Source organism: Cydia splendana, chromosome 24, assembly GCF_910591565.1.
Source record: "Cydia splendana chromosome 24, ilCydSple1.2, whole genome shotgun sequence".
Taxonomy (NCBI): Eukaryota; Metazoa; Arthropoda; class Insecta; order Lepidoptera; family Tortricidae; genus Cydia; species Cydia splendana.
Genome location: NC_085983.1, coordinates 4,516,840 through 4,541,397, shown reverse-complemented (window position 1 = coordinate 4,541,397; position 24,558 = coordinate 4,516,840). Strand labels below are relative to the sequence as shown.

General features: G+C 39.4%; 1 protein-coding gene across 1 annotated transcript; it reads left to right on the top strand.

Moving 5' to 3' along the window:
- The first annotated feature begins 95 nt into the window (after positions 1–95).
- On the top strand, positions 96–16,057 carry LOC134802416 (solute carrier family 25 member 44). Its single transcript, XM_063775075.1, has 8 exons — positions 96–280; positions 9,766–10,174; positions 10,579–10,730; positions 11,281–11,370; positions 11,763–11,888; positions 12,908–13,091; positions 13,698–13,825; positions 15,847–16,057. The coding sequence occupies exons 2-8, from the start codon at positions 10,012–10,014 to the stop codon at positions 16,039–16,041; spliced, it is 1,038 nt and encodes a 345-aa protein (XP_063631145.1). The 5' UTR covers positions 96–280; positions 9,766–10,011; the 3' UTR covers positions 16,042–16,057.
- Positions 16,058–24,558: the final 8,501 nt, after the last annotated feature.

Here is a 24,558-nt window from a genome sequence, read left to right as displayed (position 1 = left end):
AAAAAAAAACAGAGTAGGTATGTTCAAGCCAATGTTATAAATGTTGACAATGGCATAGTAAATCACAGACTAGACGTAGCTAAATTTTTCTTATCTGTGAACAAAGATGAAGGGCGACCAATCAGCTGATATCTACGAAGGTCTATTTTTCCATGGTGTAATTATCTAAATTGAGTAAATTATTACATAAAACGTTTTTCAAACACGTATTCAGTGTCAGACGTGATCGTGACAATGTTATTTTATTTGTAGCATCAATGGAAAAACAGTATTTTAGCTGGTAAGTAAGTGTATGGTCTTACAAGTTCATGTTCGACAAAAACCATGTATAATATTAGCATACTGTCCTTAACCTTCACGGTTATAATAGTTACATGACTGTTTTACGTATTAGGAAGTAGAAATTATGCTTTTCACCTTTTACAGACGACAAGAATATGTAAAATTGTCATGAGACGAGGCTATGATTAAATCTCATTAGCCAATATGAATGATGAATTACGTTTGAAGTATTAACTCGATTGACTTGTACTTTGTACACATTTAGGCGTCTTATCTAATAATATTCAATGCTAGCGACCTCAGTAGATGCACATATTAATATCATTATTATCGAAAAGTGAGAAAATTAAGTAAATAATCTGTAGGGATTTGCCTTCCTTGTCACTTATGCTTGTTGGCTGCAAGGTTAGTTTTACTGATGCTACAGATATTATTTGATATTTAAACCTATGTAAAACATGCTAACATGACTGTCGCTCAGTTCATATTGATTTTATCATGCTTTAGATGAGCGCCTTGTATTGTTGCACATAATCTTGTTATTGTTGTTTACATGCTACTTCTAATTTACATTGCTAATCTGGTGTTCAATACAATGTAATTGAAGTCTCTACGAATGTGTTCTCTTAGCAACATTTGTAAATTAATGTGAGAATGTAGTGAACATGGAAGTTTAGTACTAAGGCTCCATTTGTTTGCGTCCAAAACTCTAAATATTACTCTAAACATTAATGTTGTTCTGTTAAGAGAATGCTGTATTTATTTGCATGCTTTGAAAGTTACGTAGGCTTAATACCACCGTGACTACCTCACATCACGATCATATCGCGTCAAAATTGGTGACGACCTAAGCGATGAAACACAGGTGCAATGCGGAGTACCTCAAGGCTCGGTATGTGGGCCGGTGTGCTACCTCATGCATGTTAACAGTTTGTGTGGAGTTATACAAAATTGTTCTGCATATATGTTCGCTGACGATCTTTGCACCTTACGTGCCGGAACCAATCTCACTGATATATGTCATCTGGTTCAACAGGACATAGATTCAATAGTTAAATGGTCACACGATAATGGCATTATATTGAATTCTGATAAGACAAAACTACTCATTATACAATCACCTTATATATGCACCATAGAAACTCCTTTGCCTATGTATACTCACAGTTTTACTTGTTTCCACGATAAATTAAAAGCTTGTCAATGCAAACCTATAGAAAAAGTTGATTGTGTAACATATCTGGGAGTCAAAATAGATACCGCATTCTCTTGGCAACAACATATAGACCATATCTGTAGTAAATTAAGAATTCTCTTAGGTAGATTTTATCACTTAAGCTATAAAGTACCTAATAACATACTGAAATGTTTATATTTTGCAATAGTTGAGTCTGTATTGAGCTATGCACTTCATTGCTATGGTCTTACTTTTAAATCATACATAGATAAATTAGAAGCACTACAAATTAGATTCCTAAAACTACTCGTAAATAAGAAAACCAGAAACAGCTGTAAAAACGATTATTATAAACTATTCAAAATTTGCAAAATACTACCAGTTAGTTTAAAGCACAAATTCCTTCTAGCAGTTAACAACCATGGCAATGAAGAGCATAACACAATACTAATAGAACATAAGCATAAAACAAGGGCAGTAACTGCGCGAAAATTTGAAGTCCCCCGGGTTAGTAACTATTTTGGTGACAGAACTCTTAGGAAAAGAGTTCCGTATTTCCTGAATAGTCTACCCGAGAACATTCGTCATGAGCCAAATAAAAATAAGTTTAAAAGCGCCCTAAAACTGTACCTATTGCAAACACTTAAGTGACAGTTGCACATGTGCAAGTGCCACTAAGTGTTTAGATGTAAAAGATTTAATAATAATTTAAAATTAGTACTCAATTAAATACATGTGTATGTAGAGACTCTTACCTGCAGGCAAACTGTAAATACAGTTTTGCAGGGACCTGTTCTATTATATGTTCTGTACTGTGTGTTAATAATAATAAATAAATAAATAAATAAATAATGCCAATAGGCCATACAAAAAACTCAATCTCAAGTACAAAATATTAATACAAAAAAATAAATCTTGAAAGTAAACATTGTAAACAAGCATGGTGCATTTACTGAAATAATAAACACTTTCTGTGCCAATTTATTTACATGAAGCTCACATAACAATGCTGGTAAACAACAACTTAAGTCTCTTTAGAATACTTAGGTCTTTAAATAGACTTTTATCAGGCACAGATAAACATACATGTTACTTACAGTACCTTAAATACCTCCCTAAGGCTTGTATATGGTGGAGATATTTGCTGTATTAGGTAAGGTCTTGGTAGCTCAGATGGCGGAGCACTGGGCTAGCGATCCAGTGGTTGTGGGTTCAAGTCCTACCCCAAACAGTGAATTTTCCACTTTTTTATTTGTTTCTAAACTTAAATACTCACAATGGCCACTGAGAAATTGTCAACCTTATGGCAGATATAATATCCACAGACAGTGTGGCAGTCCGATAAGTGTGTTGCAGTACAAACAGCAACTTTGTTAACTGTCCATAAGTGGACCTTATGAAAAAATGAATTGAAAATATTTATTTTCGAGTAACTATGGACTCATACAGATTTGTTAGTAGACTTACGTTCCTAATGTTAGTATTTCCTTAATGAACTATTCTATACCTGTTTATAAAAACTGAACTTACAGACACATGCATTTCGCAGCAGTGTCTAGCAGTGTTATGCCTTTTGTAATAGGTAAGTTCCACCGATGGACAGTTAACACTGTGGGTGATAGTACTAGTGTTAGTAGTTAGTAGGAACTCGAGACCAAATGATTTTAAAGTTGAAGACTTGACTCGTTTTTATGAGACTCCCTTTTAAAAACTTCCAAGCTTCTGAGCCCAGTCTTGTAACAAATTCACTGCCAATGTTTTCTTAGCGCTACCAAAGATATAATATGTGACGTCCCACGGTCAAAGGTACCTTATGGCGGGTATGGAGTTATGCATACCCCAGTAATCTACAATAAATAAGCTATCGATAACACAAAAGATCAACCTTCTAGGTTGCGTAGTTACAGAGATATGATTTTTTGAAAATAATGTTGTGAAATGAGCACCTTTACGATAGAGAAGTTTTAAGTTTAGCCGCCTAAAAAACTATGTTCCTGAAGTAAGTTACATAGTTGACTACAAATAATAATGCCTTATATATCTGAGATTAAAAAAATATTGCGACTTGTTCTGTAATGCAAATAGAAACTTTTGATATCGACTGATTTATGTGTATACTAACCAATCTCTTGAAAATAAAGTTTTATTTCATTTTCACGATTGATTGCAATGAGCTCTCAAGATTTAAATTTTATCTATTAGAAAACGACACTGACAGACAGTTTAAGCAAAAAACAATACCGATTTAGAGGTGAAAATGTATTTTCTGACTTTTTCATATAAAATCACAAAATTGAATATTTTTACTTTTAATGTGACACACAATCAATTTTTCTGAGCACATATGAAAGAAATTCTGTCATTTAAATGAAATAAATCCTAAAACCCCAACTAAATACTATATTTAACCCCTTATGCCACTTTAAACTTACATAACAATAACAGTATTTGCTCCATACATTTACGAAAAGGTACCTTATGGAAATAAATCTAATAATACATCACTACAAAATATCAATCATATTATAGTTTATCTTTTATGAATAGAAAATATTAATTTACATTAAACTGCCCCCAATTTAATTAGTTCTTCGTCATAATAATCTTAAAAAAGACCAATAATTTGTATGTAATGAAAAGGTACCTTGTGGTCAAGTTACATGATGAGGCATGATGATGATGGAACAGTTAGGATAAACTAATAATATTTTGGGGTTAAGATGGTATAAATCGTCTATTTCTTATCAATAATATATTTCGGTTGCTATTGAAGATAAGCGGCATTGAGGTTCAATGACCTCAGATATTCCATAAGGTAATGCGTCGGGTATTGGCATTTTTCAGCAAACCAATGGCTGATTTACTGCATGCGACCAAACCAAATGAAGATTATTCTAGTTAAGAAAGACTTGACGAGAGTAACTTTGGTATAATAGCAGTCTACTTGGATTTGTGATGTCGGTCTATGTACGGTTATAATATTTGCGAGGCGCCCCAACCAGAACTGAAATTATCAAATTAGTTTTGCAGAATGCTAATACAGTTCTCTACCAAACTTCTTTTCCCGTATTGACTAGTTTTTTGGGAATTTTCAATCTTTTTTCCATAAGGTACCTTTTCTACTAAACTCTGAGACGACATTACTAGGCTTATAACTAACTTATAACAAAAATAAAAACAGGTAAACAAACGTTAGGCATTAAGGTTTCAGATCACACAATAAAAAAAAATTGAGCATTTTTTCACCTCTTTACAAAACATTTAATATCTCCGAAACTAGAAACCCTCATAAGGTACCTTTTCCCGTGGAACGTCACATATATATAACTCTGTATAAGATAAATAAAGTCTAAGAAAAAAAAAAGTGCCTCCAAAAACAAGAAAAAATTACGCTCGAATAGATGGCGCCATACCTTTGGCCTATACTCGTGTAGATGGCGACACTGTTTTAACACATCAGTGAAAGAACGAGGATCAAAGTCAAATGGCACTCTAAAAGTTTTAATCCTGTGTTGAAAGATGGCAGTAAATTTACTGTGAGTACAAAACTTTACTTTGACATTATGCCTCTATACTAAATTCTCTTTGGCGTTACGTTCATGCCTCAGGCCATGCCATCTTAGCTACTCTTGTGCTGACTATCCAAAACGAAACTCTACCATGCTCTCGTAAATTTAGTAGTATACAAAGTAAAAACCAGTTCTATCCAAGTAGTTCAGATATTCAATACCGCTTATCAAGTTATCATTTCTTGATACTGATAATATTACAAATCAGTAATAATAATAATGTCTGTCTTGTTGATAGTTCAGAAAAGAAATAAATTGACAGTTATCAGAGGTCAGTGACCGTCTGAAACCGGCAGACAATGACTTGAGATCATTGGTCTTAAAGTACCGATGTTTATATTGTGACGCCATTTTACGAGTAGCAAGTTAAATACAAGGCCACGAGGTCATTGTACAGTCACCACACGGAATAGTTATGCCATTTAGGGTTTCTGCTAAACTGGAAATTCTATAGCGTAAGTATTGAACAACCAATTTAGCTAGGACCCTAAATGGCCCAACAATCGCGGAGCGTGATGGTACTTTCGCAACACGACAACTGTCGGCCAGAAGTCGGCGCACTCGATGGTCCCTGCAGCGGTCGCGGCACGCGCACCTCAAAAGAGTTTAAGAGCGCTATTACATTTCGGCGTTGAGCGAGTTTAGGTATTTTACGCGCTGCGGCAGGCCGTGCGAGCTCAGTATGCCGATCCCTTCTACCAAACTCGCACTACAATGATGGATTAAACATTCTTGATCCTTCGCGAAGCATATTGAAATCAACCATAACAACACTAACTGTGCTTAACTTTTAAAGTCCTAAAACTGTTATTTGGTAAGTACGAAAATACTAAATGCAGTGCAAATGTAAGTGTGTGCAGTGTTCATAAATTAATTTTTCATCTATTTTTGACGATTTTTGACCCCCCCACCCCTCAAATCATCCAAAAATCATGCTTCGGATGACTCTGTTTCCTCCTACGTCATACTACCATCATCCGATGTCCAGACCCCCCCCCCCCCCCTCCTTCCATTTGAAACGACGTAATTTATGAATAGCCCCATACTCGTACTTATGAAGGTATAAGTATTACTCGAAATAAATTATAGGTACTCGCTTATATACATGTTTCGTCATAGCATTTGGTACCTATAGGTTGTAAAGTTTGTATCAACGAGGGTTTAAAAACGAACTAGTATTGAGGATCTGATGATAATGATGATGATTAAGGTGGTCACGGATACCAATCAACCATGTAGTAACATGATTAGGCTCGTTTGATTCGTCTCAACAAGATCTTTGACACTGAAGATACACAGGGTCTGATGATGGAGCTGGAAGGTGGCCACGGGTACCAGTCTATCATGTAACTAAACCACTTCGTGTTTGGGCTCGTTTGATTCGTCTCAACAAGATCTATCTTTGACACTGAAGATACACAGGGTCTGATGATGGAGCTGGAAGGTGGCCACGGGTACCAGTCTATCGTGTAACTAAACAACTTCGTGTTTGGGCTCGTTTGATTCGTCTCAACAAGATCTTTGACACAAGACAGTACTCAGGGTCTAATGATGGAGCTGGAAGGTGGTCACCATTACCAATCAACCATGCAACTAAACCACATCGTGTTTAGGCTCGTTTGATTCGTCTCAACAAGATCTTTGATACTAGGTGATACACCAAACACGAAGCCCAAACACGATGCCCAAACACGAAGCCCAAACACGTAGCCCAAACACGAAGTGGTTCAGTTAGTGATAGACTGGTACCCGTCGCCACCTTCGAGCTCCATCATCAAACCATGTCAAAGATCTTGTTGCGACGAATCAAACGAGCCCAAACACGAAGTGGTTCAGTTACATGGTAGACTGGTACCCGTGGCCACAGTCCAGCTCCATCATCAGACTCTGAGTACTAACTTTTGTCAAAGATCTTGTTGCAACGAATCGAACGAGCCCAAGCACGAAGGGGTTTAGTTGCATGGTTGATTGGTACCGGTGACCACTTTCCGGCTCCATCATCAGACCTTGAGTACTATCTTGTGTCAAAGATCTTGTTGAGACGAATCAAACGAGCCCAAACACGAAGTGGTTTAGTTGCATGGTTGATTGGTACCGGTGACCACATTCCGGCTCCATCATTAGACCTTGAGTACTATCTTGTGTCAAAGATCTTGTTGAGACGAATCAAACGAGCCCAAACACGAAGTGGTTTAGTTGCATGGTTGATTGGTACCGGTGACCACTTTCCGGCTCCATCATCAGACCCTGAGTACTATCTTGTGTCAAAGATCTTGTTGAGATGAATAAAACGAGCCTAAACACGAAGTGGTTTAGTTGCATTGTTGATTGGTACCGGTGACCACCTTCCGGCTCCATCATCAGACCCTGAGTACTATCTTGTGTCAAAGATCTTGTTGAGACGAATCAAACGAGCCCAAACACGAAGTGGTTTAGTTGCATGGTTGATTGGTACCGGTGACCACCTTCCGGCTCCATCATCAGACCATGAGTACTATCTTGTGTCAAAGATCTTGTTGAGACGAATAAAACGAGCCTAAACACGAAGTGGTTTAGTTGCATGGTTGATTGGTACTGGTGACCACCTTCCGGCTCCATCATCAGACCCTGAGTACTATCTTAAGTCAAAGATCTTGTTGAGCCGAATCAAACGAGCCCAAACACGAAGTGGTTTAGTTGCATGGTTGATTGGTACCGGTGACCACCTTCCGGCTCCATCATCAGACCCTGAGTACTATCTTGTGTCAAAGATCTTGTTGAGATGAATAAAACGAGCCTAAACACGAAGTGGTTTAGTCGCATGGTTGATTGGTACCGGTGACCACCTTCCGGCTCCATCATCAGACCCTGACTACCCTGAGTACTATCTTGAGTCAAAATTAATACATATAGAATTCAGGTCGTTTCAAATATTTTTAATCCTGTCCGGTAGTTTATTAAACTGTACCATTATAAATTATAATACTATAAAAACAGTGCTAGGATCAAAGTCTCTCGTTGCGGTTTACACGCACACAGTATAGCGTTTTACACGGCGCCCGCCGCACACAATGATAAAAAATCTCGTTGTCGCCGTTGAAAATGTGCGGAGCCGACCGACACACGTCCTGCCTCTACAAGCTCTGCCGCGGCACTGAGCTGGCGCAGCGCGCGTCATCGGTAATATAGAGTAGTTTTCAAAAAATTGCCAAAAAATTATAGTAGAATTTCATAAACACTAATGTATACCAACAGTATAAGCAAACGTTGCAGATTGCTTGAGTATGAAAATAACTTCGATATTAAGTAGATTTTCGTAGGAATTGACACTTGTTTCGGAGAGAAAATTGAGTTCGTTTTACTTTGATTTTCTCTTTCTCAAAGGTGTGTAGGAAAAATATCGTTTGATATGCCTAAAGTACAGGGTATTAGTAATACAAAATAGCCAGGTTTAGCAGAGTAAACTTCTCAACATTTCCAAATAAGAGCTTGCCATTCAGTGCTTCACGGGGTTTTTCGGAAACGACCATCAGAAAAAAAATCATTACTAATTTAATAAGTCCTTTTTCTAATATTTACAACGATATTTAAAAAGATAAGAAGACGCTTTTACTGGAACAAGTACTCATTGTTTCTAATAATGAGCACAAAGTCCTGAATTTCGTCGACTAGTATCATCAATTTTGCGTTATTTCGACTTTTCTTGTAAGAGCGCTCTTAAGTGCACGCACCTCAAAAGAGTAGAAGCTGGAACACCCTCAGCGTGTAATAACCGGTCTTCTGGTGTACATACTCCACCACCATTACCACCTCCATATTATTAATAATAATGTATACTTCCCAATTTGACTGCAGGAAGTGCCTGATTTAGACCCCTACTCCTACGGAGCGCTTTCTAATCTTATAAAAACACGAACTCTTATAGAAACAAAAAAAGGAATTAGGTATGCATGCAAAAAAACGAAGGTTGGAAGAGAGCGTTGACCCTACGGGTACGTTCGATATTACGGCCAAGTGACGCATATCGTCACATCGCGTTAACGTAACAAATAAATATGACCCGGAAAACAAGTGACTTTCCTCCGGCTAATATTTGATAGTAGATTTGCGTACATTTTATTAATGCCTATATATTATACAGTTTATAAGAAGTAAAAGATTGTTTTGTAGAAGGTTTTTCACGGTGTATCATTTGATAACTATTCACCACTAGATTTTCGGTGAAGGAAAACATATAAGTATCGCGTCATCGCATCGCGAAGAAATTCAAAAGGTGTGTGAAGTCCCCAACTCGCATTAGACCAGCATGGGGACTATAGCCCAAACCCTCCCGCGCATGAGAGGAGGCCTATGTCAGAACCGAGAACCGGATGTTCTCCTTTACAACCGATTCTCGTGAAATTTGCTAAACAAGGTTCGATAATTATATAGATTTTTTTTGTGGATTCGGTTTTAGTTTTTTTTCTCTTGTCTACAGCTCGTAACCCCACTAGTTTTTAACCTTTTGAACGCCAAGAACACCTAAAGGTGTCGTTACTAGTCGTGCCCACAGCGCCAAGGACCACTATAGGTGTTATAGCGTACGCTGTCGAAGTAGGTAACCTTCACACTTACGAGTAGGGTTTACATTAGCTCGCTTGCGCCCGGGATCTTGGCGTTTCAGTGATGTTTGTGTTTATGACATAAAGCGTTCAAAGGGTTAAGTCATAGGTATAAGCTCTCCCTATTTTTATTAATCTGAGCTATTTTTTGTTTCAGTCTCAGTGCAGTGCTAAAAGCACTGTAGCAGTATGGAGGAGCCTTCGGAGCATATATCTTAAGATAAACCATCGGACGTAACACGAGATCTCTACTCTCATTGTTGATTATTTATTTTACTATTACGTTTACAAACTTTCAATTTTATTCCATTTTTATTTATAATAGATCAATTTAACATAAGTTACCAAAGATTGTATATACTAGAGGTTGGTTATATAGTTGTTATTGTTATTGTGGAAGTAGATGCTACTAGGTATATGGAATAGGAAGGTAGAGCGTAAAACAGAAGAGAAAATGGCGTCGACGATGGTGGAGAATCCGCCGCCGCATCTTATTACTACGATAGAATGGAGTATGATGGATAAAGGGAAGTTTTTCCCACTGTATACGCTAAGCAGTTTTACAGGTAATTTAAAAACAAAATGTTATTGATTTTGTAAATTTGATGTTCGTATTCATGAGCGTTTTCAGAAAAAAATTAGACATGACGCTTACATAGTACTAGTCCATAGTACTTTCTTGGACTCATACTACTCAGAATCGTCAGCATTCTCCAGCCTACATTTAAAAAAAGGTTTTAGTGTGAACATTTTTTTCACTTGTATATGCGTCACGTAATGGAAACTAAAATTGCCATATACATTTTTGACACATTTTTATAGCATCAATATTGAAAATGCTAATGATTCTGAGTAGGAAGAACGCAAAAGTATCAGGATCTATCATTATTGCCCCTTCTCAAATCAAAACACAGTGCGACTTCACTAAGATGATGATGAGTTACTTTATTTCTAACTTTACCTTCTCCAGTACGCTGTGCCCTATACCCGCTGACACTTGTGAAGACGCAAATCCAGCTGCAACGTAAGAAGGAGGCCTACAGCGGAGTCGCCGACGCCATCTCCAAGATATACAGGCACGAGGGCGTCTCCGGGCTCTACCGGGGCTTCTGGCTATCCAGTGTAAGTATATACACATGTAGTGCATAATTTTCACTCACTTTCTTTGGATATATTACAAGTCGAGACGATACATCTGTGGAACGGATCAAGGGAAAGTCGAAGGCACAAGGCGCGGTTCGGAAAGAGAATAGTCGTTGAATGTATTGAGTTGGGCCCCTTACATTACACGACTGTTCTCTTTCCGAACAGACTAATTTAAAAAATTGGCATCCTGGGTCTGGGCTATACAGAGTCAATTCGTAACCAAGCTGTGCGTCAGTTGCGTTTTTTGGCGTTCCCTGCAACCCGCCGATGCCGCCCCAGGCCATTTTAGCCCCGGGCAGGCACTACCTAGCAAATCCTACCCGGGTACCCGTATACACGGGTACGCAGCTGTTTTTGTATCCGGAAAATCACGTCAAATGCTGTTAATCTTTATGGTATTCACGCATTCAGCCAGCGCCAACTGGTTTATCCGCTTTGTAGCGAAAATGCCTACTATTATGACGAACAGAGACCCCTCTAGCGGGTCGCCGGCAGTGAATGTGTTAATAACTATGTATTATTTCAGTTTCAGATAATTTCTGGAGTATTCTACATCTCGACGTACGAGGGAGTGCGGCATGAGTTAGGAAAATATGATGTTAGTCCCAAAGTAAAGGTAGGTACGGTCACATAGCTACTAAACCTTATCTGTATCTCAAACTCCCCGTTTTCCTAGCTAGTTTGATTTTTTCTTTTTCAATTAATTAATTATGTGTTAGCGGAGGAGAGCATGTAGGAAAGCGGACCCAGGCAAAGGCCGAGATAACGCTAGGTAGAAGAAGAATTAATTATGGATTTAACAGCTTTGAAAAAAGTGTACTTAAGGAATGTTTTCTTTGCTCTTAAAATAATCATATAATCAAAAAAATGTCAAACGAAGGGGCATAGTTATGGTTAATATACAATAAAGTAAAATATTTTCCATAATGTGAAAGCTTTTGTATGGCGCATCGATCGTCCCCTTTCCTCTTAAAGTCCTTATAAATGAATACCCACATGTTGTTTCAGTCGTTCATAGGCGGCGGGTGCGCGTCGCTCGTAGGGCAGACCATCATAGTGCCATTCGACGTGCTCAGCCAACATTTGATGGTGCTCGGCCTGGTCAAAGGACGCGCTGGTGGCAGTAAAAACCCTGTAAGCAAACACTGAAGACTAGGTACTAGGCTACCAAAGTCACACAATAGGGAATATTACGCAAAACTCTGCGTAGGGGGCGCCACTACCACTATCCATCACAATCTGGGGGTCTACCGCGAAACAAGAAAACCGAAATTTCGTTATCTAACCTCTCTATCACTCTTGCATATTCGAGCGATAAAGCAGATAAGGGGCTGTCCATAAATTACGTCGACGATTTTTGACCCCCCCCCCCCCCCCCCAAATCATCCAAAAATCATGCTTCGAATGACCCCGTTTCCTCCTACGTCATGCTACCATCATCCGATGTCCAGACCCCCCCCCCCCCCTAATTTGAAATGACTTATTTATGAATAGCCCCTAACTAAATTTCGATTTACGCGTTTCCCGGTAGGCCCTTGGTAACAAATCGCCTTGATGCATCAATGTCATATTTTATTGTCTGTGAAAACTTGTCAAAAAACAGTTTAAGGCACAGTATGTATAAGTTAATCTACGGTTTATGAGCTAGCTTAGTGCTGCACTCTGGCGGCAGAACATTGCAGTATTAGAGTTTCCTAAAAAACACCCTCCAAAGTTTTATAATTTACATCGTAGGAGTCACTTGGGTTCTTTAGGGTTCCGTACCTAAAGGGTAAAAACGGGACCCTATTACTAAGACTCCGCGCCGGACTGACAGACGGACGCGGAAGTCGATAGTTTCTGTACCGAACCGTATTTCTGTTGCCGCTGTAACAACAAGTACTAAAAACAGAATATAATAAATATTTAAGTGGGGCTCCCATACAATAAACGTGATTTTTGTGCCGTTTTTACGTAATGGTACGGTACCCTTCCTGCGCGAGTCCGACTCGTACTTGGCCGGTTTTTTTAGGAAAATATGAGTTTGAGCCGATATAGCAAGACATGCTCATTATTTTTTCATGTTCTCAAACGTATAAACAAACCAGAAATTAATAAATATTAGCAGATATTAGCTTTATTAAATTCTAATAGTGCACGATTTATTTTTACAGAAAATCAACCCACTAGGCTTGAACCTAGATGCACGATTATCGAAATCACAGCTAGCCCGAGAGGTAGCGCGGCGGGTATACCAGCAACACGGGGTACTCGGGTACTACCGCGGGTACCTCGCCTCGCTTGCCGCTTACGTGCCGAATTCAGCGCTATGGTGGGCGCTATACACCGCGTATCAAGGTAGGTACACCTACCTACACGGGTTACTCGGGTACTACCGCGGGTACCTCGCCTCGCTTGCCGCTTATGTACCGAATTCAGCGCTATGGTGGGCGCTATACACCGTGTATCAAGGTAGGTACACCTACCTACACGGGTTACTCGGGTACTACCGCGGGTGATCGCCTCGCTTGCCGCTTGCGTGCCGAATTCAGCGCTATGGTGGGAGCTATACACCGCGTATCAAGGTAGGTACACCTACCTACACGGGTTACACGGTTAGCCTCGCTTGCATGCGTTATATTTGTTGTTTGGAAAGTGTTTTTGCATTCCAAAACAGTGCGTTACCGCATTTATGGAATTTAAAAAAGATTAGATACACGCTTAAGGCCCACTTGCACCATCCCACTAACCCGGGGTTAACCTGTTAACCCAGTGTCAATTTGTACTGGTAACCATGGTAACTCCAGAATTAACCGGGTAACCACAGGTTAGTAGGACCGTGCAAGTGGCACTAAGCGTCGTAGCGAACTGAAAGCAAAAGCAATCCTGTTCCATTAAACTAAGATTCAAAATCAATTTGTGCTAGCATTAGGACATTGAACCCCAAATTATACTTTGTTACAGATGAGTTACTAAAGATATGTCCGACGTGGGTGTCCCACCTGCTGATCCAGTGCGTGGCCGGCACGCTGGGAGGCTTCACCACCACCATCCTCACCAACCCACTCGACATCGTCCGAGCGAGATTACAGGTACACGGGTACACACGCCAAGACAAGTCTGCAACGATTTTGATGGGTCTCTATTGAGCTACTAAAGATATGTCCAACGTGGGTGTCCCACCTGCTGATCCAGTGCGTGGCCGGCACGCTGGGAGGCTTCATCACCACCATCCTCACCAACCCACTCGACATCGTCCGAGCGAAATTACAGGTACACACGCCATTTTAAAGGGGCTGTGAACACCCAATGTCCTTGAAATTGATGTTACTTAAGCAGTTGTTTAAGAGAAACTATTTGTTTTAGTACAGCAAAAAAATATATTCATTATATTTCAAAGAACTTGGCCGTACTCAATACATGATTTACCGAAATCGGCTCCATAGAAAATAATTTGCAAAAATTGGTCTTAAAATCACCATTAAACGGTTCTAATGTCTTTATTTTATTGACTTATGGGTCTGCAATTAAAATCACAATTTCAAAACATTTATACCTACCTAAACCGTTAACGAGTAATATCCCACAATAAATCCACATTTTTTTAATTTCAATAGTTTTCTTTGGCCAGGCCCAGTAACATGCGACAGTGATATCTCATTTACTCCGATACAAATAGACAGTGTGCGCGTTTTAGGTTTTGGCAGCTTCTTAACACTTTGACCTCCAAAGATGTTGACAGACGCGCGCGGCTACATCCCAATATCAACTTTCGTGCATTCCGACAAAGGACCATGGGCAACTTTGTATGGAGCCTGGACCCAATGCCAACAGAAATGAGAGTAAGGTCATTAGATAGGTATTTCTATGTACTTCATTTTGTTCTATGGGCACCAAGCGGAATTCCATTGCAGAACTGAGATATTGGTATTTTAGCCAAAATGTCGTCACCCTTATTACCTAGGCAATAGAGTCCAAGTAAGTAAATTAATTGCTGCAGGGTAGATGTTCGCGCACCGCCGGGCGAGCACACCGAATGATTTGCCGCGCTCGCCCGGCGGTGGACTCTATTACCTAGGTAATAAGGGTGACGACATTTTGACTAAAATACTAATATCTCCGTTCTGTAATGGAATTCCGGTTGGTGACCATAGAACGAAATGAAGTACAGAGAAATACCTATCTAATGACCTAACTCTCAACTCTGTTGCTTTTAGGACCATTTTGACGCATAGTCCTTTCACCAATTTTACGATGACACCCCGCACACCATAGGTAGACCTTAGGGTTCGTCCATTAATGACATCACACAGAATTTAGATTTTTGTAGACACCCCTCCCTCGCCTACACTTTTTCATAGGAAAAAGATAGATCATACGTACTGTCACACTTGGCATGACCCCCCCTTCCCCTGTTGCTGTGGCGTAATATGTGGATGAACTCGTATCCCTCAGAAATAAGGTTTAACCTTTTGAACGCCACAGACGGCAATTGACGTCAACGCAAAATCGTGACAACGACGCCAAAGACGGCATTTGACGTCGATCATTTTTTGATGAAAATCTACTGAAAAACACCCTACTTTTAGGTTGGCATTATTTATTCACAAAACTACATTTTACCCCCGTGGCGTCACTGGCACGGCAAATGGATGCGCCGTTTGGCGTTCAAAAGGTTAAAATATAGTATGTCAAGCTTTTGGCCGCCACACTAAAAAACGAAACGCTGCCTTTACCGCAAATACTAAAGATTACTCGCAAGACATGGGGATCCCAGAGACACCGATATTATGATTATTCTTGCGTTTTTATTTACCTAAACTTAGTAGAACAGAGTCTTTATATGCTGACTGAGGTGTGCAAAATGAACGCTTTTCGGCTGGAGGGCAGAAGTAATTGATATGGTCATTGCACTAGTTTCCCTCCAGCTCTGATTTTCGTCCACTTTGAATATAAACCTACCTTGCCGCACAAATTTGGACTTATTTCAATACTGAATATCATAACTACTACTAGCAAATTTAAAATATAATGGATTAGTTGCTACTCCATCAAGTCCAGCTCTAGTTTGGACGGAAACTAGCGCATTGACCCTAATTAATGCATTTTACAGGTAGAAGGCGTCGGCACGATGCGAAAAGTATTCAAAGACCTCTGGGCCGAGGAGGGCCTATGGGGTCTGTACGCGAAAGGGCTCTCAGCGCGACTCCTACAGTCAGCCTGCTTCTCATCCTCCATCATACTCGGCTACGAGACCATCAAGCGGCTGGCGGTGGCCGACCAGTACCGCGCGCACGTGCGCTGGTAATAAACAACAACAAAAACGACATGCTTTTTATTTACCCGACATATGTAGGAAATATCCTGGTCACGGCACCACAATGTAATCCAAATACCCGGGTTTGCAAATGAATGCTTTTCTTAGAGCCGTCACGCACTGTCGACTGGTCGCTGGCGACTCAGTCGACGGCGACTGTGACTTTCTATAGTTTAGGTAGGCGTTTACGCACTTAGTCGCCGATCGCCCGGCCGACTCGCTGCGTAGTGGCGACGCACAAGCGACTGCTGGTTGCCGGCGACCACTAAGAACACGGGTTCAAATGAAAGCGTTCTGCGAGCAACTTTCGAGACGACAAATTTGTATCTGTCTCTCTCTCTAACATAGTTGTGAAGAACACAACATGTTTTAGTGATGCTTGCGCTCGGCTTGGTCTCTATTAAAATGTCGGCAATTCGTATGTGACACCCCTTGAGTTGCAGACTTACTGACAGACACATAAGTGTATTTTACATTATAAGATCGGATGGCGGATGAACCTAGGTGACAGGCAGCTGCTAGGGGGCTATTCATAAATTACGTCATTTCAAATTAGGGGGGGGGTCTGGACATCGGATGATGGTAGCATGACGTAGGAGGAAACGGGGTCATTCGAAGCATGATTTTTGGATGATATAAGGGGCGGGGGGAGGGGGGGTCAAAAATTGATGACGTCATTTATGGACAGCCCCTAGGCCTGCTAGAGAGTAGAGAGTGCCCAGTGCCCTATGATATGACATGATCTCCTACTTTTTTAGTGTTTTTTTTTTCTTTTCAGCAATAAAAAATAAACTAATATCTGACGTCCCACGGGTAAAGGTACCTTATGGCGGTTGGCGCTTACGCTATTATTAACGCCGCTCCAATATTATTGCGGCGCTATGCGACGTAAGCGCCAGCCGCCATAAGGTACCTTTTGCCGTGGAACGTCACATATATAAATACTTAAAGGCACATTTTACTTCTTCGTATTCGACATCCGATATCGGATCGAACAATGTTAAACGTCTTACGTGTTTCCAAACATCGCCGGAATGTGTAGGTAAGCGAACTATTTTTAGAGCACTTGATCGAAACACGCGTAACAATATTAGCAAAAGTAACCTTGGTGTAGTTCCGTACTCAGGGACTTGGCCTTCCATGAAGTGTGAAAATGTTAAAACATCTGTTCACTGTTCGATCGATCCACTATTAGCAATACGATATAAAATGGGACGATCTGTTTGAAGGTGACTCTAGCGGATAAATACGAGATGACAACTAGTCGAAAAAAATTGATGGAACCGTCTCGCCCAAAATCAAAATCAAAAATCAATCAAAAATATACTTTATTCATGTAGGCCTAGCAACAAGCTCTTATGAATCGTAATTAATCTTAATCTAATTATCAGAGCAATTTATTGATGTTAATATTATTCCATAATAAAATTGGATTATTATACATATCAAATTTAACACTAAGAATTTCACAAAAGGATCGTCAAACATTAAAAAGATTGTATAAAAAAATACTAGTCTAGAATTTCTAGAATAAAATCTAAATGTCAAAAAAAAGCATAAGTAACAAAAGAAGTAGAGAGTATTACATCGGAATATCCATTTCCTCATCAATAATCAAATATACCTAATAAATAAATAATCATTTCGAATAACAATTAATCCCACGTTGTAATATCATTCATGTAGTCTTGTGTGGTATAATAAGCTTTAGAAATAAGTTTACGCTTTACATAATTCTTAAATTTATTAATAGGTAGCCCGTCCGTCCTACCGTCATCCAGTTATACCGTCATATACCGTCAGCAATAATGTTACTCTTCGAAGGCCCCAAAAATATGTGACACGCTCGTATGGCTCTACAAATTAGATCGTGTCAGATATTTTTGCGGCCTTCGTTGTGTAACATACTATTGTAGGTGACGTACCTTCTCGTGTCGTCCGTTAGGTCGTTGAGTGGATGACATTCGAAAAATCGCGGGGCACTTTTGGATGAGACTAGCTCAGGACCGGGATAAGTGGTATACACGAAGACCTATGCTCAGCAGTGGGCGACTGAAGGCTAAATGATGATGATGATGAAACCCGTAACTCGGAGGCTCTTGTAGGACGAACGGTAAAATTGCGCTTTATCCACAATATGTTAACGATATGCGACAAAAAATTGATAACAAATGATAATCGGCCCAAAGACTGTTATTTGTTTGTCTGTCCGAGTTTCTGTCTGGAGCCCATCCGGGCGGTGAGATTAAAGGCGTTTCGGCAAAAACCGGTATGAGTCACGGAGTGCCTACAAAACAAATAAAAAAAAAAATAGGTGTCCGAGAGAAAATAACTAGAACGATTTTACCGCAAAACAACATCATTCGGAATTTTCGATTTTTTTTTGGTCGGTTACGCCCCCTTATGCTGGCCTGTCACTCTGACCCTTCTCTAAGCTCTGACCAGATATCGAATTCCGATAACGAATGTTTTGCGTTTCGTTACAACATTGCAACTTGGCTAACATTTTTGTATTCGTTAATATTTTTCGACAGACTCATTTACGGTACCTGTCATTCCCATAAATTTTTTATCGATTCGTTAGCGATATCTTTTTTCGAAATGCGTTTCGGCTAGGCCCCCTGCACCCACGAACAGCTGTAACGCCCAGATCTAGAATAGTACCTACAGCAAACTAATATATTAAGTATATTCCATTAGGACTTTGAGCACTTCTTTATTTATGTTTACCTAGGTAATGATGTCACGCAGTTATAGTAGATCATGTAGGTAATACTCATAGTAATAAATACCTAGCTATTACAATTTATCATTCGAATATGAGTCATTCAGTACCTATTAAAAAGATTTCTCACGCCGCGAGCGTCGCAATTACATACCTACTCATTTTATAATTAGAAATCAGTTATGAATTATGATATCGGAAGCACACAATGCAATGCAACACTCAACAGCCTCCGCCCGAGTAGTAGTCGTTGAAAACTTTCAACCCCATTTCATTTTCACCCCCTAGGGTTTAAATTAAGAAAATCCTTTCTCTGGAGCTCCACCTACAACTAATTTCAATATTCTACCTACAACGGTTTATACAATACAATTGTCAGTAGGTTCAAGTAACGGAAATGTTTCGTATTTATAAATTGATCTATGAATGGACTTGTTATCGCTTTAGAGTCTCCCCTGATATATCGACGCGCATTCGGCAAAAGCCGATAGGAAAAAGCTTTATGTCCACGCAATAAGAGCGAAAAAGCCGTCGACGCGCCGGCAGGCGCCGGCCGATGCGAGCCGAGCCGAACGACGACTTTTTCGCTCTTATTGCGTGGACATAAAGCTTTTTCCTATCGGCTTTTGCCGAATGCGCGTCGATATATCAACACTGAGAGAAAAATCACCACCAGGAATTAATAAACAGTTCTGTACTGGGGGAAGTTTTAGTAGTAATCATGGAAGTTTCACTATTTCTGTAAAATTTATTTATTTCTACAAACAGCTCAGTAATACTAAATCTAATTTCAGCAAACAGACTTTAGTAAATGGAGCATTAAACAAAGTTCAGTATTTGTTACAATCCATTTTTATTACTACTATAATTCTCCGATTTTTACTAGTAAAGTTTGTGATTTTTGGAAAAAAGCATCTGTGATTTCAAGTTATGATTTTAGTAAATGTCTCACTTACATAGTTTTGTAATATCTAAAAAACGAGTTCGCGGGAATAACATTACCCCATTTAAAATAACAATTCAGTTGTTACTATAGCGACATTACAAAGTTTACTGGTATTTAGTAGATAGACTTGTTGTGTTTATGTTCATTGTTGTACCAATCACTAAACGAGTTTTGTAATACCAACACCGCTACTTGCTACGTTCATTTGGTTAGAGTTAGTATTGTGTCGGATGTCGGGCGGGCGTGTCTCGTGTCTTCTTTGTTTAAAACATACTTAAGTTAAATAATAAATTTAGGATATATTGTGGGCCATGGACATATTAACCCGCGACCTACTGTGTAGTTGGGGTCTACAGGAATATATTGTTCTGCAACTTCGAGCTAGCTGTTGTTATTCTAGTGATAATGACATCAAAGGTAAATCTAAACTGTTTGCAATTCCAACCTCCCTAGCACAGGTGCGCCGCGAGAGCAGGGGCGTATTTGGAAATTTGGCGCCCCGGGCCAATACGTTTCGGCGCCCCAGAAGTCAAGGAAGAAAAACAAAATGCAATCCGATGCCGCCCCTCCCATATAACCATTCCAGTCGCAGAATCACAAAGTGGTAACTAAATGTCAGATGTGTCGTAACAGAGTCCACACAATGTGTCTAGAATTGTTTCGAAACAAAGTGTCGTCGCCGTGTCTACACTTTTCCGTAACAAGGTGTCGACACATTTGTGTGCACTTTGCGTGCGGTTTGCGACTAAATCTGACAGCAAATTTGTGACAGCAAATGTCAATATAAAATACCTCTTGAAAACCAAGGTTTGTCAAACTACTATTAGTGTCTCGTGTGCTCGTAATTCTAGTAAGTCATCATGGGCAATGCTAATGATAATAATCGACCGAAACCATATAAACACCCAACACCCGTCAACCTTTTACAGAAAAGTTTTTAAAGAAATTCAATAAGCTACTTAGGTCAGGCAACGAATGCTCCAAAAGTTGTAGAGGGAAATGCTCGGAACACAATTTTTGACTCCGTAACTCGGTTTGACAAGTTAGGAGGTGAACATATCAAAAGTCCCCGGCCGTAGCCCTTGAGCGGGGGGGAGAGAGCGGGCTTTGAAGGTCCCATTTTCCCGTTTTTCGATTATATCTCGGAAACTATGCATCTCAGCGACATGGCCACTTATACAAAATGAAAGTTAATTTAATTTGTTACAAGTTTATTCAATCAATATTTTCGATTTGTTGAATAGTTTTTGAGATATCCGCTCTTAAAAGTTTATTTAGGGCTCTCAATTTTATCTTGATATATCTATATCAGTGAAGGTGCTAGGCCGTGTTTGGTATCGTTTTCGTATAAATCTGGGGTGCTGAATCCATTTAAGATATCACATTGACACCATTCCACAAAATAAAAATAAATCTTTTTAGGGTTCCGTACCTCAAAAGGAAAAAACGGAACCCTTATAGGATCACTCGTGCGTCTGTATGTATGTCCGTCTGAATACACAAAATAGTTCTTTACCTATAGATGACAGGAAAACCTATTAGAAATGTGCAGTTAAGCGCGAGTCGGACTTAATGTACGGAACCCTTAATACGCGAGTCCGACTCGCACTTGGCCGGTTTTTTTGAAACTCTTCTTGACGCTTAACCGCTGAACCGATTTCGTTGAAATTTGGTATAGAAATAGTTTGCGTCCCGGAACAGGACATAGGATAGATCTTATAACCAAAATCATCTTTTGAAGGTGTGAAAAGTGGCGTGGAAATTTGTACGGGAAATCAATAACCGCTGAACCGATTTATATGAAATTTGGGATGGTCTACATCTTTGATTTAGTTAAAAATGATGAAAAAACATGACTTCAAACCTAAACTTAAACAGTATTAACTTCAAGAAGTCAATTCTGAATTCCCCCCTACACCTCATTTCACACCTTTAAAGGATGATTTTTGAGATAACTTATTATATCCTGTCTCGGGACTCAAAATATATGTGTACCAAATTTAAATTAAAACTGTTCAGCAGTTTAAGCGTGAAGAGGAGTTTAAAAGAAAGTATTTTAATAAGTTTATATGTTTTTACTTCGGAATGGTGTCAATGTGATACCTTAACTAAATTTGGTACTGCGAATTTATACGAAAACGATACCAAACATGGCCTCGTAGCTTTACTGTTGTAGAAGTCAAAATAAAATTGAGAGCCCTAAATTCTTATTACTTGGCCAAACTTGTGTAGAAGGAAAAGGTAAAATAAAAGTCTTCGGCAGGAATATAAGACACAAATATATTTTTTTTTTGCGTTACTATTTCATTCATCAAATATAAACATACCTTGATTATACTATTCTAGTGAGATCCTCATAGATAAACAAAAACATTTACTTAAAAAATTACAAGGTCGAAATGTCACGGAACTTGTGAGAGTAATATGTGAAAAATAAAAACTTTTATGACAAAAAAAAATCTGGACACAATTTAAGAATCACCCAATTGCGTCGAGGAATCATCTGTATTTTTGCTTGTTTCATTACCTCCTCGCTTCTTTTTTGTCCTTTGTATTCTGTAGCAATTTGTTAGATCTGAAAATAAAGATAACTTGCGTCGTCACGGATGTCGATTTATAGGTTTTAGGGAGTGCAGAATTCGAAAACGATGATCATTTTATAATCCAAGATGGCGGCTACGTATTTTGTCATAAAAGTGGAATCCAAAATAGTCATCATTTTCGAAATCTGCGCCCCCTAAAACCTATAAAACGATATCCATGACGACTTTTATGACATAGTGCATTGCCGCCATTATGAAATTGAAAATGTTATCATTTTCGAAATCTGCGCCCCCCAAAACCTATAAAACGACACCCATGACGACTTTTATGACATAGTGCATGGCCGCCATTTTGGATTCCAAAATGGTCATCATTTTCGAAAGCGGGGCCCCCTAAAACCTATAAAACGACATACATGACGACTTTTATAACATAGTGCATGGCCACCATCTTGGAATCCAAAATGGCCATCATTTTCGAAATCTGCGCCCCCTAAAACCTATAAAACGACACCCATGACGACTTTTATGACATAGTGCATGGCCGCCATTTTGGAATCCAAAATGGTTATCATTTTCTAAATCTGCGCCCCCCAAAACCAATAAAACGACACCCATGACGACTTTTATGACATAGTGCATGGCCGCCATTTTGGATTTGAAAATGGTCATCATTTTCTAAATCGGGGCCCCCTAAAACCTATAAAACGACATCCATGACGACTTTTATGACATAGTGCATGGCCGCCATCTTGGAATCCAAAATGGTCAGCATTTTCGAAATCTGCGCCCCCTAAAACCTATAAAACGACACCCATGACGACTTTTATGGCATAGTGCATGGCCGCCATTTTGGATTCCAAAATGGTCATCATTTTCAAAATTGGGGCCCCCTAAAACGTATAAAACGACATCCATGACGACTTTTATGACACAGTGCATGGCCGCCATTTCGGATTCCAAAATGGTCATTATATCGGCACTCCCTAAAACCTATATATCGACACCCATCTCGACTTTTATGACAAAGTGTTTTGCTACCATCTGCATGCAAGACATTTCTATTATTTTTACGTACAAAAATGGCCCCCTGTCAACTTTCAATCGAGATTTAATCGATAATTTATTCGATTAATATTCAGATTAATTCAATTTCAATCTAAGTTAGGTCGACTAAACTAATCGCGATTAAAATTTGAGAATTAACTTTTTTTATTCCATTAATTAGTCGAATAAACAGTTAATCGATTAATGCCCATCTCTGACCACGGCATTTTTACACTTTGAGAATATCTGAAAACAAATCAACACAAGGAGCCATTTTGCAAATCCAGTAACATACCAGTAACTTTGTTATTACTTTTGACAGCGTGTGTCATGTGTCAACACAGAGTCGACACAAGGTCGAAACATTGCAACTACTTTGTGACTGCAATATTTCTCAGCCTTAAACCATATTTATACATCATAATTAACAAGTTTCGTAGTATGTAAAGCGTTATTTCTGTTATTTAAGTATAGTATACGCATCGAAGTACTAAAAATGCTTCAAATAATATAGTTATGAACACAGGCACTGAGAAGTAAACAATTTCATTTCCGGCTAAACTAAAACAATGTGGTGGCGCGTTGATTATATTACACTTAGTTTATCAAATCACTCGAGCAGTTTAATTCCCCATAATAATTTAAGTCCTATTGTAATATAAATGCAAACAATATATAATTACGTCTTGTAATCCGTTTTAGAGATGGCGTATTAATGTCACTTATTTTTATTTTAAAAGTATTTTTCCATCTGACAGTTTCCATTTGACAGGAACAAAATGAACGAATGAACGAATGATTTTGGCATAAAGTAGTCGCAAACCCGAAACAATGTGTGCACACGGCGACCACACTTTATGTCACTTTGTGTCATGTGTCGACCCTTCCCCATTTCTGGTAACTGTGTCGACACGGCGACGACTCTGCGACTGGAATTGTGACCGAAACAGACGGTGTCGACACAAGATGTGTCAACACCGCGTCGTAACGGCGACTGGAAATGGTTGTATGGGCTATATGCCGCCCCTGGGGGTTGGCGCCCCGGGCCATGGCCCGGATGGCCCTAGGGTAAATACGCCCCTGCGCGAGAGCATGTTGCGCGCGTAATAACTACTAGTCTCTTTCTGACTGTATGAATAAGAAAGGAATGGGTAGAATATCTCGACAGGCTTTTATAGTGCCTCTTTAGTACAGAGATATACTACCAAATGCTTTTTTATTCATACAGACAGAAATAGAGACGGGTA

Coding starts and splice junctions, on each gene's coding strand:
- LOC134802416 (XM_063775075.1), top strand. CDS start 10,012: ATGCTACTAGGTATATGGAATAGGAAGGTAGAGCGTAAAACAGAAGAG. Junction 11,371..11,762: donor ATGTTAGTCCCAAAGTAAAG/GTAGGTACGGTC, acceptor ATGTTGTTTCAG/TCGTTCATAGGCGGCGGGTG. Junction 13,092..13,697: donor GCTATACACCGCGTATCAAG/GTAGGTACACCT, acceptor ACTTTGTTACAG/ATGAGTTACTAAAGATATGT.